Source organism: Styela clava, chromosome 7 (genome assembly GCF_964204865.1).
Source record: "Styela clava chromosome 7, kaStyClav1.hap1.2, whole genome shotgun sequence".
Classification (NCBI taxonomy): Eukaryota; Metazoa; Chordata; class Ascidiacea; order Stolidobranchia; family Styelidae; genus Styela; species Styela clava.
Window position 1 is genome coordinate 19762244 of NC_135256.1, and position 15071 is coordinate 19777314.

At 33.7% G+C, this 15071-nt stretch overlaps 1 protein-coding gene across 3 annotated transcripts; it reads left to right on the forward strand.

The window, feature by feature from the left end:
• Positions 1-1473: 1473 nt before the first annotated feature.
• Positions 1474-12786, forward strand: LOC120328328 (major facilitator superfamily domain-containing protein 10-like). Of its 3 annotated transcripts, none has more exons than XM_078114860.1 (12): positions 1474-1623; positions 4448-4587; positions 5287-5383; positions 5777-6039; positions 6534-6722; positions 7129-7234; positions 7687-7780; positions 8463-8586; positions 8943-9033; positions 9698-9745; positions 10400-10587; positions 11655-12786. In XM_078114860.1, the coding sequence occupies exons 2-12, from the start codon at positions 4453-4455 to the stop codon at positions 11670-11672; spliced, it is 1353 nt and encodes a 450-aa protein (XP_077970986.1). In that variant the 5' UTR covers positions 1474-1623; positions 4448-4452; the 3' UTR covers positions 11673-12786. The 3 variants fall into 3 exon arrangements, with proteins under 3 accessions (XP_077970986.1, XP_077970985.1, XP_039250717.1); XM_078114859.1 differs by lacking the exon at positions 1474-1623 and adding an exon at positions 4094-4365; XM_039394783.2 differs by lacking the exon at positions 1474-1623 and adding an exon at positions 4095-4257.
• The last annotated feature ends 2285 nt before the right edge of the window (positions 12787-15071 follow it).

The following is a 15071-nucleotide window of genomic DNA, read 5'->3' on the forward strand; positions in this document are numbered from 1 at the left end:
TACCGTGTTTCTTCTGAAAAATAACACTAGGGCTTATTTTCGGAGAATGTCTTATACTTTCATTTATCAAAAACAAAATTACAAAGTAGGAAAATACGAGATTTTCAAATACTGTACACAAAATATGAAAACCGATATCCATTTACCTATAAATACCACGTTTTTATTCGAAATAACTGCAAAACATAGACTGTCAATCATTTAAATCGTGAAAAGTTTTTTGCCACCGTCTAGGTATAACAAAAAAAATTTCGTTATTGACTAGGTCTTATTTTAAGGGGAGGACTTAAGTTAAAATAATTTTCAAAATTCAGGCTAGGTCTTATTTTCGGGGAAACACCGTAGGTCCAATAACATTTTAAATATTATATTTTTATTTATAATGATTCAAAGCGACATTTTTCTGTTATCATATGCTTCATATGAATTACAGGGCATTGAAGTGACAACACGTACCGTAACCATTGAGCAAATTCAAAATTTTCGATTGAAGCCAAAAGACTTGCGAGAGTATACGCGTACAAAGTTGGTTATTACTACCAGATTACAATATATTTTCAACTCCGGAAACAGGCGCTATTATACCAATATAGTCAAATAAAAACTGAATGACGGGTTTTAGGGGTAGCCTACAAAGTATATATTGGCTTGTTGTTGGTTTGGTGTGTTGGTGATGAACGACAGTTCGGGGTTATTTAATTCAATTACGTCCAGTACAAAAAGTTATGGCGGTTTATAATTTTAAGAAAGTCTAAATTAACTAGTTTTACTCCGATTAATATTATTAATTTGAAAAAAAAAAGAGTAAAATTTCGCCAAAATAACAATGTTATCCATACAGGGTTGGCTACATTATTCAAACCCTATTCTTCCACTGTCCATACCTCGCCGATGTTTAGTTACGGCCTTGAATTTATGATGGTATTCTGACAATTGTGGAATCATTTTACCAAATGGCGCGTGCAAACTTGGTCTCATCTTCAAAATCATCATTTTGTTCGAAAGCAAGCTGCCGAGTGTACTAGTGTACCCGTTTGTCAGGGTCGTTTCCAAGAACTATATTACATCACATTCGACGATAAAATGACACTGAATTATCTGATTTGGACTCAAATTTGGTAATTAAAACTAAAAATAATATAATGCGTCTGCCTAAATTTCAATTGGTGCTTTATAGATCTGGACATTTTCGAATGCCGGATAAATTCAGAATCCAATTGATATTGTTTTCGAATTGAATCTCGAATATTTGAAAAATATTCAAACTAATACAATGATATCTGAATTTTCTTGTAATGGGGGCCTTCCAGAACCATAAATGACCGGTACTGAAAACAAGAATCCAACATGTGATGAAACACATGTTTCATCACAAACTCACTAGGTTGAAGAGAGTGTCATGTCACAATTTAATTAAATCGTCGGGTGTGGTCGCGTTCTTGTGTAGCAGAAGGAATAATGGACCAGCACTGAAGGAATACCAACAAGGAGCTTACAGACGATGTAAAGATGAGAAGGATACTAGGACAACATAACAGAATCGAAAGATAATAAATCAGGAATATGAAGATGAGTATGGGGTTGAAATTCAACTGTCAGCAGATACTGCAAACGCTATTACCGGTACTAAATATTCTACTTTAATTATAAATGAAAATTCAAATAATCTCTTTGGTATTAGCTATATATGCATACACAGTTTGTAATGTAACATATGATATGGCCATGTCAATTCGCAATGCTTTTAAACATTCATTTAATGGCTTATTTTTGTTTTGTTCTGTGTGCATACCGTTTTAACGATATTAGCCTAACTAATTACAGACCTGTGCACGCCTGATTAGTGTTTTTTTCTGATAATTGTTTTTATGAGTGTACGTGCACAGAATTTACCAGCATAGTTTTGATTTTAGTTTGTAAGTATCTTGAACCACTTTTCACCAATGCCCAATTAGTGTAACTTTTCATGGCTTTTGGCTATTCTCGTCACCTCATCCACACGTTATCTTAGTATCGAATTGAATTTTGAATGTACGACAGTCCGAAAGTTCAATTTTTTTGTGTTTTTTTTCTGACCCAAGCCTCGTTCAACAAGGTTATTTTTGTGCCTGTGCTGGTGAGCTGGCACATGCGGTTTTTAGCACGATACGTTATTGTTACGAAAATAAACGGGGAATTTCATGCTCTTGATATTTGGCTGAGGAGCGGACGTTTTGAGTGCTCGGCGTAAACTGAATTTTTTTTTCTGTTGCTTAAATTATTCAATCCATGACAACTACGAAATTCTGAAATGTCCTTATATATTAATTTAATTGTGTCCAACGTAACTAGCGGTTGCGACTTCTTACGTCAAAATAAAAACATTATTTCTCTAAAATACCACGGCGATCTGTGGACATAAAAATATGAGATAAGTTGCCTGATGTATTCAACTTTGATATATACATATTTTTGCAATCTTGCGAACTCGTTAAAGCCGATAGAAAAATCTTAATATCTGTTACAAAATCCGTATAGTACAATTTTACTTCATACAATGAAAATACATATAAAGTAGGTTATATCAGTAAATCAAAAATACATATTCACCCGCCTTCACCGCATCGAAATCCACGCCAAACAGTCGCCGCGGTAACACCACTTGTTAAAAGAGCCGACTTTTTTAACGAAAAAGGAATTTTCTGTTGTGCAAAGTAATCAATCCATGACCGGTACGGGCATATTTAAAATGTCTTGCTTTGTTAATTTGATTGTCATCAATTTAAACTGTGGTTGCGTCGATAAAACAAGAGCCACTCTAAAACACCACGGCATTCCGCGGACATAAAAATGTGTGGTAAACTGCCCGATTATATATTGTTTCGATCCGTATTTTTGCTTTTTTGCAAATTCCACAAATTTGAGATGTACTTGTAACACTGACTCCTTTCAATCGCAATGCTGCCACTCCGATTATTTTTAAGGATAAAACGTTCCGAAAGATTTGTAATTCTGCTTTAAAATCTCAGAGATAAATTTTATTTTAGTAAAATAAATTTTGTTCGAATGTACTTTATAGATTAATTATCTTATACATCATCACAAACCGGGAAAAGTCGCGTTCTCAACTTTGTTTAAAGTTAACACGAACATTTTCGACGGCAATTTTAGTGTAAAAGTAATGGATAACAAGGTAAATCCCGCTCACAATTCACCGTGTTTCGATTTTAGTGACGATAAGTTCTAAACGCGGAGCGAACATAATGTGTGCCATAGGAAGACGAAATTTTGCGATTTTCAATGCCTAGAAAAGCGTTTTTAGACTGTCGCGGGCCTCAACAACACTTGTTTACGGTTTTATTTTCAGTATTTTATATTGCCGATTTTCAGTCAAACAATTTAGGTCGTGGATTTATTCATTAATTTGTCTTTAGAATCTCGCCGCCGATGAACGTATAATAAGTCTCACCGGATGCACCATTCTGTCAATTCCGTGCGAGTAACAAAATAAAATAATTGTCATCGTTATCGTGGTACAAATTTGAGGAAAATTTGTGATTTAGAGACAATAAACGTCAACGTAAAGGCGTTTACGGCCTAAATAACACGTCACAACGATGAAAACATTCGGCAATTTTAAGCAAAAGGCAATCGTACGCGTTATCGGCGACTTTTTCAATTTTCAAAACAAAAAATTCAACAGCGTTGTGACAAAAGCGCTTCTTATTTCCTATTGTTCTCTACCACTGAAAAATCAGCTTTTACATCGGGCGGGTATTCAAGCACCGGCCCTTATTTATTTTTATGTTCTGATCACACAGGCGGCTATTCAAACGGGCTCTTATCAAGATCGGGCGGTAAAACGAGCATTTACGGTACCTCCTAACTCCATTTTATTAATAAATTCCCATTTATTGCTCAATATTGTGAACAGACCGATTGCGTGTGTTATTTAATATCCATCTTTTATCACATATCTTAATTTAGTTTTTACATAACACCGATTCTATCAACAAACAAGCAATATGAAATATTGACCGCAGAAAAAAAAGGAAAAATGCTAGAGATAGATGACGGGGCACATATTGCCTCAAGCGTGAAGCGTGTACGCGTTTTAAAAAATCAGCTGATCTGCCAAGGCCGCCACGAGCAGGATTGTTTCTCGAGTTTTGCATAGATCGGTAGATTGTTGGGACTTTCAGTCTGCTGTGCTGTAGTTCGTGTGATAGGCCTAGTTCTGTAGTGTTCTGTAGTTAGCAGCGTTTGTCTTGCTAATCGGTGAGTTCATTATAGTGAATTGTGTTTAATTCTGTTAATATAGCAGCACCGCATACCGCAGTACTGGCATATATTCTGTTAAATAGCAGCACGCATACTGATTGATCTGTAAGTTACATTCAGATATTTCATGCATTCAGACATTAGGTACGTACCTACACCATAATTCTCTATTTCTGTATTTTCGCAGTTCAAATGGAAGGGAAAAAGGATGGAACGAATGCTGTTCTCAAAGTGATATTTATCTCTCTTCTCATTGACTTGTTTGGATTTACAGTCATTTTACCACTGTTTCCTTCGCTTATGGAATTTTACAAAAGCAATGATAAGGTGGGCTCGCTTACCTTAGAATACATGGAATATAGGAATAGTCTCCCGAGCTAACTCTGTGTAGTTGTTACTGTCTCGGAATGAAATATTTCATTTTTATACCACATATTTATTCCTTTTTTCTGTCTCTTGCTCCAAACGAGGCTTTGCACAAACAGCCACTGCTAGATAAGGAACTACTGCAGTGTTCTGGGATTTTGATACCTGTTACAAATTCATTTGGGAATACATGCGCAAGTAGCCTAGAGAAATATCTGCTGTAATTAAGAGCACATGAGATATGGTATCAATGAGGAATTCATCACCAGTGACTTTCTTCCAGACAACATTTTAGCTTTATATTCTCATCTCAGTAACTTCTTGTGCTCTTCACTCAACCTACAATTTATAAAAAATTGTCGCCCCATGGCCCAGCGGTTTGACCACTCCTAACTATGTTGGCATTATAGGTCGAGATTATCGGTTCAATAGCGATTCTCACCGCCCACTTTATGTATTAAAGAGCTACTTAGCCTTTTTCAAAGTGGAGGCGTGATAATCATCTTTTAATACAATTACATAAAAAATTCTCAAGTAGTTTGGGGGAATTGCAAGTGCATATTTGAGGTTGATTAAATACGCCTGCGTCTATTTGAAATACAACTTACTGTGTATAAATCAGAGATTCGAGTATTTAAACATTCAAAATTTATATCACAGGGAAATTTGTATTCTTCTATGGAAAGCATGGTGACTTCGTTCAGAAAGTTAATCGGAATTCCAGAAACTGAGGATGTTAATTCTGTTTTATTTGGAGGCAAGTTTCAAGCAATTGTATTATACTCCTCAAGATCAGATACTTATTTTTTGATTATCTTGCTAACTCCCTAACTCCCTAAAATGTTATGCCAAATGTTTTCTTATCACACCCTATAATTGCTTTTGAAACTAAGACTACTATAATAAACAAGCATGACCACATACAGCTATATTGGAAATGATATCCAATGTCTTTTGAAATTGATAATTCTCTGAATTCTGATAAACATATTTGGTGTTGGCCATAAGATGAGATCTCATATGTGGCAAAGCATCTTAAAATTATTATAGCCTAAATGAAATGTGATCATAATCACAAGACTACTCTTTTGAATAAAAGAAGAAATTTATAATAATTCCATTACTTAACTTATATATTTTCTTAATTTAGGTATGATTGGATCTTTGTTTTCATTCCTTCAATTTCTCAACTCACCATTCTTTGGAGCAGCTTCTGATGTTTATGGACGAAGATCGCTAATTTTAGTTTCGCTTTGCGGAAGTGCAATTTCTTATGTGTTATGGGCAATGTCGGACTCATTTTTACTTTTTCTCATTGCAAGAATTGTAGCCGGAATAAGTGAAGCTAATGTCAGTATTAGTACTGCAATTATTGCTGATTTGAAAAGTGAGAAAGCGAGATCAAAAGGAATGGTAAGTTTATATAGCTGTTGTTTTTCAACCGGATTGTTTATTTATTTATTTTTGAATAAATTGAATAGATTCATTCAGAAACAAATTCATGATTTATGCCAAATATTTTTGTGAAATTTTTTGTAAATTATAATTTTTAATAAATTTTAATCACCTAATTTTACAATACCTACTTTTTTACGATTGTATTATTTCTAATATTATCTGATTTAATTTAGGGTCCCTTTACAAATCTGATAGTCTTTCAATTTTATCCATTGTCTCAGTAATGAGTACCTATCAATTCTATCATACCCTATCTGAAATGAAAAAAATTATGTTACGTTTCCTAATAATAAGTGCTTCATGCACCATGAAATATGCTTCCATTTTATGTATGGAATACAATAAATATGCTCAAGAAGTTTGCCAAGTGAACTTGTGATCTATATATTTAGTAATCATAATTTAGTACTATTACATTTATGATTTATTCTTTTTCAACATTTTTTCAGGCAGTAATCGGTGTTGCTTTCTCAATTGCATTTGTCTTTGGTCCTCTTGTCGGTGCTTGTTTTACTAAAACTATGTTGAAAGGAAACAACTTTTTTATTGGACCAGCATTATTCAGCCTCTGTCTTACATTAGCCGACATAGTTTATGTTTCTGGATTTTTACCAGAAACATTACCTGTAAACAAGAGGGTGAGTAATTTTACAAATTGATTCAGCGTATCTATTTTGAGTTAAAGCACACTATCGGATACCTAATTCAAATGTTATTCAGCCAAATTTGTCTGGTATGTTACCATGATATTGTCGTCAAGTGAAAATTTTGATATTTGAAGGGAAAATCGCAGATCTTGAACACCATGTTGGCTACATGTATCGCTTATTCCAACTTCAAACAAAAAATATTTCGAACATTTTCATCATTTTTTTGTTGTGTATCACAGTGTATGGTATATTTGGTCTTAAATGTGGTTTCTAATGTATTTCTGCTATTTTAACTTGCTATTGAATGAACTTTTTGAAACATTTCATATCATTCTAAAATGTACATACAATATAATAATGTTCAATTTGTCTTAAAAACATTTCCTGATTTCAGGCATCATCAGTATTCACAAGCATAAAGGAAATAACACATTTGATCAATCCTGTCGCTTTATTTAAATTTTATGCAGTTCCATCGACTCGTACTAATCCAATTAAAGGTTTGTGTGTTTTTGTTTGAAAGATACCATCACTTTTGTTGCTTTAGGCCTGTCCTTAGGTGTTAGAAATAAGGAAATATTAGAGTACATTTGAAATTATTAATAATTCACCATATAATGAATTCTTATTTATGATATTTTCATTCATTAATAAATTGTCATTTTATGGAAAAATAGGTAGTAATCATTTGGATACCAAAGACGCATAATTAATACTGCTTCTAAAACTTGGAAACAATAGGAAAAATGAATATTAAGGCATATCTATTTTGAAATATCTAGTGGTTATATGTCTTTATGCTTACTTGCTTAGTGAACGTTAATATGATAACCAAAAATTCCAAGTTCTTCATGGAGTAAATCAGATTGAGTCAAAGATAATAGTAGTAATTTATGTAATCTCTATTAAACTTTCATATCTCTGAATATAAATATCTTTTTGTGTGCTAAAGGGTCTTCATTACGTCAATTGGGATCAATTTATTTCATGTATCTTTTTCTGTTTTCTGGATTGGAATTTACATTAACATTTCTTGGACATCACAGGTAATATTGAAATCCAGTATGGTTGATTAATGATTATTTGCTCCATACATTCTAATGTGAATGGATATTCCAGATGCGAACAGAAATACCAATAACTCAGGAAGTAGAATCATTAGCAATATGACACTTTATCTCACGGTCAGGAAACCATATTCTGTTCTATATATTTTCATCATGATGTCACGTGCAATCCACATATATATATCAGAATAAAACAAATAAATAAATGATATTAGTAATACTAACCACAAATACGAAGTAAAGTTTTCACTTGGGAGAGAGCAATTCTTCCCCCACTTGGGGAATGCTACCTTTTTTAGTATTATTCTGCATAATGGGTTTTGAACATTGAACATTGAAAAATAATCTGGGGAAGGCAAATGAATTGGTACCTAGCCAATAGCAACGGGGCTATCCAAATTCGGCCTAGGGATGTTCATATCTGCATACTATAGTCTTGTATTGAACACTGTTCATATCTGCATACTATAGTTTTGTATTGAACACTGTAAACTGGTTATATTTAGTGAATTTTTGCAGCATTCATACAACAGAGGGAAAATTTGAATATCATTAACTTGGGATCTATTGCAAACTTGCATTATTAAAATATCTCGAACTATGACATGCTTTGCAAATTACATCGGTTTCAAATGTGGAATAACAAGACTTTTTATTCTAGATTTCAGTTCACTCATATGGACCAAGGAAAAATGTTTGCATGTCTTGGTATTACGATGGCCCTAGTACAAGGTGGCTATGTCAGGAGAAAAATGGAAAACAAAGAAATAAAAATGGCATTTAATGTATGAATATATCGGTAGTCATAAAATAATTATATTTGGCATTACTGGTTAAAAGGTGCAATGCCTAGATATTCATTTAACTTGAACTGCAGGTTTATCTACATTTGATTTGTTTAAATGCACAACCATAAATCTGTATTGTTTCTGTAGCCCTCTGTATTATAGTGGCCACTCTTTGCTCAGCGATGATCCTCCTTTAATTCTTCATGAATTCGGGTGGTATTACTTTGAAAAATTCTCTTTAAAAATAGGTCAGCAACCAACTAATGATTGTCTAACTGGCACTGTCAAAAAATTATGGATTTCTTTTTTAAGTTAAGTATTTTACATTTAATTGTAAATTTTTTCCTTTTCAGGGCATGGTTATCTTGATTCCTGGTTTCATTGTAGTTGGAATGTCTAATAGTGTTGCAATGTTATATGCTGGTCTCTTTATGTTTGCATTTGGTAAGATTTATTTCCATGTGGTGACAAATTTTTGCCTCAACTTAAAATTTCATGAAAAACTTATCATGGCTGGATGATTTGACTTTAAATAGCAAAGATGGAAAGCAAGATGATTATGTGCAAGAATCTTTGTGTTTTTCCAGAACGTTTCTCCGGGCTCCGGAGCTTCATTTTTCTTATGTCCGAGATGGGCTCCAGCTTCGACTCAAAACCCAATGATGTTATGATCACTACCATGAAAAATTTGCTCAAATGCAGTTCATGGTAGTGGCCTAGTGGGACTCAAAACTATGATATAAGGGTTTCAAATTTTAAAATCAAAGTTTCAAATATAGGAGTTGAAATTGAAACTTTTAATATATTAAAATCTATAAAAAAAATTGAGCTGAAACGGATAGATTTTATAATTTGTATGAAGTATTAGAAAATTATAAATGTTAAAAAGAATAATAAGATGGTTAGAATCAAGATTAGTTATATATTTTATTTGAAAATCGGGCATCTTGACCGAGTAGACGTCATTTGATCCTCAGAAATCCTATAGAACCAATCAAAATCTAATATTACTTTCAACTTTTCTTTATCGTTAAATTGATTTTTTTGTTTTTTCTTATATTGCAATTGATTTTTATAATTCTTATGTTGTGTTCCATCATATTCTCAGCTGCTGCATCAGTTGTCCCATGCTTGTCATCACTGACTGCTACTCATGGTATGTTTTCTATGCTATATTATTTTTATATTTAATCTTAGAATAGTGCTATTAGTGCATTATAGATGATTTGTTTTATGCTGAATAGCCTCAATGTGAAAATGCATCAAAATTGCATTATTAATGATTTTCACTTGATAAATTATTTGGTTCTGTGAATTGGTGATCAAAAATTGACTCCTTCATCATATATCCCACCTGCTAAGTTTCAAGCACCAGGAATTCAGTAAAATTGATGAGAATGGGGCAGTGAGCATCTATGTATTCATAATAAAAGCCACCATACTCAAAAACAATTTTGTGTTTATTCTTATACATACAATATCTGGAATGGCCAACTCAAATATCTACCTTTCAAATACATTCTGAAAATATTATTTTTGAGTATGGAATATTGAAAATAGTCAACAAAAAGTGATTGTATATCAATGGATCTGTTTTGGGATCGCAGGAAGGTCTCGGATTACCAGTGGTTTGATTGGATTTCTTAAAGTTTTTAAAAATAAATAGCCTTTGATGAAAATAAAAAAATTTCAGCTGACGCTATTCTGAGCTGTTCTTAAAACAGGAATTTGAAATATCACTCGACTATTCAATTTGTTTTCAACATTTCCACATGATTTCAAAATGATAGCAACTTGATTGTTATTTCAGGATTGGAATCTGAAAAGGGTCGTGTCATGGGAATCCTACGTTCCCTTGGTGCATTGGCAAGAGCTACAGGACCTATCTGTGCATCTGCATCATACTGGTTGGTTGGGGCCACATATACTTATGTGATAGGAGGGTTGTTACTTATTATACCATTGATGTGTCTGAGACGTCTTCCGGATATAAAAGCGGTATGTTTTGCTTTATATTTATCAGAGATTATCTATTTATGGTGACATGTAGTTGCTTTTTAAAATATATATTAACTATGCTATTCCTGCAGTTCTAACAATTTAACTAAAATAAATATAAAGAGGAGTTTACTTACTCAAGTAAGAATTATGTGTTTTTAGTTCTTATAAGGTCTTGAGGATATTTTGAAAGGTTTAATAGTTTGCTATTTGCCATTAGGGTCTTGCAGATTCTGCCACGACTCAAACATATGCATCTGGGTCAATTGCTTGGTTATTCTCATACCTGGCATGGACTAGTAACAAGACCCGTCTAATTAACCTGTCTAACCAAAATCCTGTTCTAATTTTGCTACAAAAAACCTATAATAGAAAATTAATTCATCTCCACCAGCTGAAAAAATTAGTAGTTCCATGAATGTATTTATGTCCGTCCCAATAAATAAGAAAGGGTATTAATCAGGGGTGGACAATGTTTTCGGACCAGGGGCCCAAAATTTTGCCCACCTAGACTGGCGGGCCCTGTAAGTGTGACTTAAAAATTTACATTTTATAAACAATATTTACAGTGTTACAAAAGCAAAAGTAGGAAACAATAAGCCTTCTACCAAAACTAAACTTAATCGCAATCTCAACAGAATTCTTGAGCTATTTTTCAGCGAAAACATCAGTATTTGGTTTTAGTTTGGTTGTGGGAGCATCAGGCAGGCCAGATTGAATTACTCGAAGGGCCGGATTTGGCCTGCGTGTCGTAGTTCGTCCACGTCATATATAAATAAAGGCATCAAGACTTAAGGGGTTAGAAGATGGGCTACCTATTCGAAGTCATATTGTGCAACATGTATTACTGGCAAAATAAAAAAAACTGTCAGACTGCTTAGCATTAACTTGAATAAATGATATTGAAAAAATAATATCAGGAACCATGAAGCCAGGTAAAAATATGTGAGAGGCTGTGATGTGATTTTTTGTTCCATTCGTTTTTTCTGTTCAAAGTCAACATTATTCCATTTAAAAGTGAAACATGATTGCCATATTGAATTTACAACATTTTTTGTTTACTTCAGGATACCAAAGAAGAGTGAGAGAAGATTTGAAATTTTTACAAACAAAAGGACCAAAGTGCCAGAATATTTTTAAGCTAATCATGTTTTGAAATTGCAGTCTTTTTATGTGTTTTGTTTTTAATATTTTTATTGTTGCCTGATCATTGAAGCCTTACACTTTCATTATGAACTGGAATTGAAAAATGCTTATTTTATCTGAGGTTTCATGAACAAAAAAACAAATAAACAAACAATAACAACAATAAACATAAATTTTGTTAGATGAGCCATATTCCATTTTAAATATTTACCCATGAAAATGTTTTCATCATTTGTTCATACCCATTATCTCTTCTCATGCCCACTCAGTGATTCATGATTTTTTATTATTTTTTCCATCCCATTTTCTACCCAATTCTTAATGAAAACTCCTCAAACCGATTTTTGCTTGGTTCATTTAACCGTGGATATTACACCAATGAAAATTTGTAATAAGAAATTAATGTATTTTACAATAACCATGAGATATTGCAAAACTATGCATTTCGTATTTAAATTTATGAAATTGGTACTACTACTATCATAAGTATTGACTAGTTAATCATTTGTAACGCTCTATAAATGTAGCATTGTGCAACGACAGGTTATATATATATATATTCCCTTTTTATTTTTTTACCACAGTTAGCAAAGTAGTGTGAAATTAGGTTTATTTGATTGCTGGAAGGAAATGCCGCAATACTTGACAATTCGAAAATGTTGTATTCTCCGTTTTAAATGTCACGACCCCCCACCCCTAGTGCGAACCGGAAAGAATCCGTTTTTTTGCTAAAATTAGAAGACCATATCAGTAGACAGACCAAAATTTAATTATTGCCAATCGAAATAGTTTTGAAGTATGGAGTGATGGATATTTCAAGAAAGTTTATTTTTCTATGAAAATGTGTTATTTTAACAAGACATGTTTTTATTCTGTGTTATCAAAACCACAAGCTAATTTATAAAAGAATTGCTTGTGGTGTTTTAAAAGCAAATTTGATGAAATGTTTTCGTTTTCAGCAGTATTCTACTCTCTGGTATGAAATTATGTTAGCTTATTATAATATTTTATATGAATTGTATTTATTTTGGAAATATCAGAATTTGAAAACAATCTTCGACAGTTTGATGGGATATGGATCTGGTGTCCGAAATACTCATTGGGAATCGCGGCGATAAATGTTAGGCCCAACCTTTCAACTTGTAATACGAAGTAACTTAAGCACTTATCGTTAACCGAGGTTCCTTCGCCCCAAGTCTATGCTCTAGTCAAAAGTTGTTAGATAGATACATTTTATTTTAATTCATTAGCAGGAAAATATAACGATACACACAAAAAGAGAAAGGCGAAGAATCTGGAATCTGTACAAAACCCAAAAATAAGTTTATAACATATTAAACGCGTTCACCCACGGAAGGAGTAAGAAACAAGCGTATTTGTACAATCGCCCCATTGGAACACTTTATAAAGCTGCCTTGTCGTTCCACCGCTCAGAAGTTAATATTGATGTCATGAATGTTGTCAAAAATATGTCACACGCCATTAATTAATATCTCAAAATTAAAATAGGAGGTGCCACTCGACTTCGCCGCCATATTATCCACCTTTGTAATTGTGGGTGAATGACCAACAGTAGTAATTGTGGGGCACGTTGGGACATGGGGCACAGTGGAAAATCAGCTCTCACACTGATACTATATCCGCAATCCTGTCCGCGGTTCGATATTTCAATCCGCCCTTCGGTGAGTTACAACGTCCCCGCGAACGAACAACGGACGGGTAGAGCGGCGAAACTATGAGGCGAAATTGGTTTTGGGAGGTTGAAACTAAAATTTCACCGTTCCAGTTTTTCTACTTTAACTTTTCCAACATGACAAAACACCGTCTGATGTTTTTCAGCTTTAGTCCACTGTAAAATATTCGTAACGTTGGCGAGTGGATGTGCCTTCCGAATTTTGCCGTGGGATGGTCTGAAAACATTTGTTTCCTATGGGGAACACTAGACCGGGGTTCAGTGGGACATGCCCTACAGGGCAAAATTCGACAGTGTTTGATACAATAAGTGCTTAGAGACCTAGAGATGCGTTATATTTTTTGTAATATTATGGTATCTTTCGACCCATGGCCCAATATGGAATATATTCGAGAATCAATAATATTTCCAGATTCAGATTAGAGGAAGGAAATAATCAAATTTGGTTGCGAAATTTTTTGTCAAATATCTGAACTATTTCAGTTGAACATTGATTTAAAAATATTAAATCTTCAAATTTGAAAAGTCTCCCTGTTCTTTAGACGATTATGCTGAATAATTGCTTATTTTTAAGGGCATACTTCGTTGAATTTTGACAGACTGACCCATTGTGCCCCAGGGTCTGTTCGAATGTGTCCCACAAGTGGGGTACAGTGGGACACTTGACAGACGTTTTCCAAAGCATTTTGGTAGTAAGATGTGTGTCGCAAGGGAATTTCTTAGTCGCTGAATAAAAACTACATTTACCCCTTTATGCATTAGTCCCGCAAACTTAAGTGAATATGCAGAATGAACGGCTCAAAATATGCAAAAGAAAAAAAGTGTCCCAACCTTTCCCCTACCCCCTTTTTTCACTACTTCCATTCCCCATGATTACTTTGGCATATTCGGCATCCTCCAGCTTCCTAAGGATCCGTGCAAAACCGTTTTGTCACTCGCAGTCTTTACGGCTGTCAGTGCAAAATACCAAGAACGAGCCATTTTTTTATGTATTCTTGCTTGAACTCATGAGTAGGATACACGACAAATGAATCGTGATGCCATATATATATACATTTTTATGCGACGATCTGTCATGTTCCGGTTGGTTTGCATTAGCCTACCTAGTTGTAGTCGTGCGAATCATTAAATTTAATTTCGTATCCATCAACTTATCATTAAACCCTTCATGAACACTTTAGTCATAACTCGCATTTCAGTTTCCCTTAAATGGAATCATGAATTCTATCAATATGTTCAAGTTTCGATATCATCTCTTCATGACACGTAAAATGTCATATCTTCCGGGGTTGTCAGCTTATATTCCAGATGGTTATATTATAAATTGGCGCAAAGCAATTAGTTCCTCTTCAGATCGCTATCCATTTCTAAGGAACTGAAAGACAAAGTTAACTGATACCTAAAAGCACATTTGGGTCAATGGCAGGGATTTTAGATGTATGAAAAAGTAGACTTTTGCTTTCGATTATTCGTGAGACTTTTAGAGCATTAAACCTTCTCTCTACTTTATTTTTGATGGAATATGGTCTGTGTCAGTTTTGTATTTTATCACTGCGGTTGACGGATCAATAATTGCATGAATTGACGTCGAGAATTTTGATTGATTTAGGTCGTTAGCAAAAACACGATTTTCACAAATATATGC

What these genes read in the sequence shown, in the direction of transcription:
- LOC120328328 (XM_078114860.1), top strand. Translation starts at nt 4,453, where the DNA reads ATGGAAGGGAAAAAGGATGGAACGAATGCTGTTCTCAAAGTGATATTT. An exon ending in TAATTCTGTTTTATTTGGAG is followed by an intron (nt 5,384 to 5,776) that starts GCAAGTTTCAAG and finishes TTCTTAATTTAG; the next exon opens with GTATGATTGGATCTTTGTTT. An exon ending in TCTCTTTATGTTTGCATTTG is followed by an intron (nt 9,034 to 9,697) that starts GTAAGATTTATT and finishes TCATATTCTCAG; the next exon opens with CTGCTGCATCAGTTGTCCCA.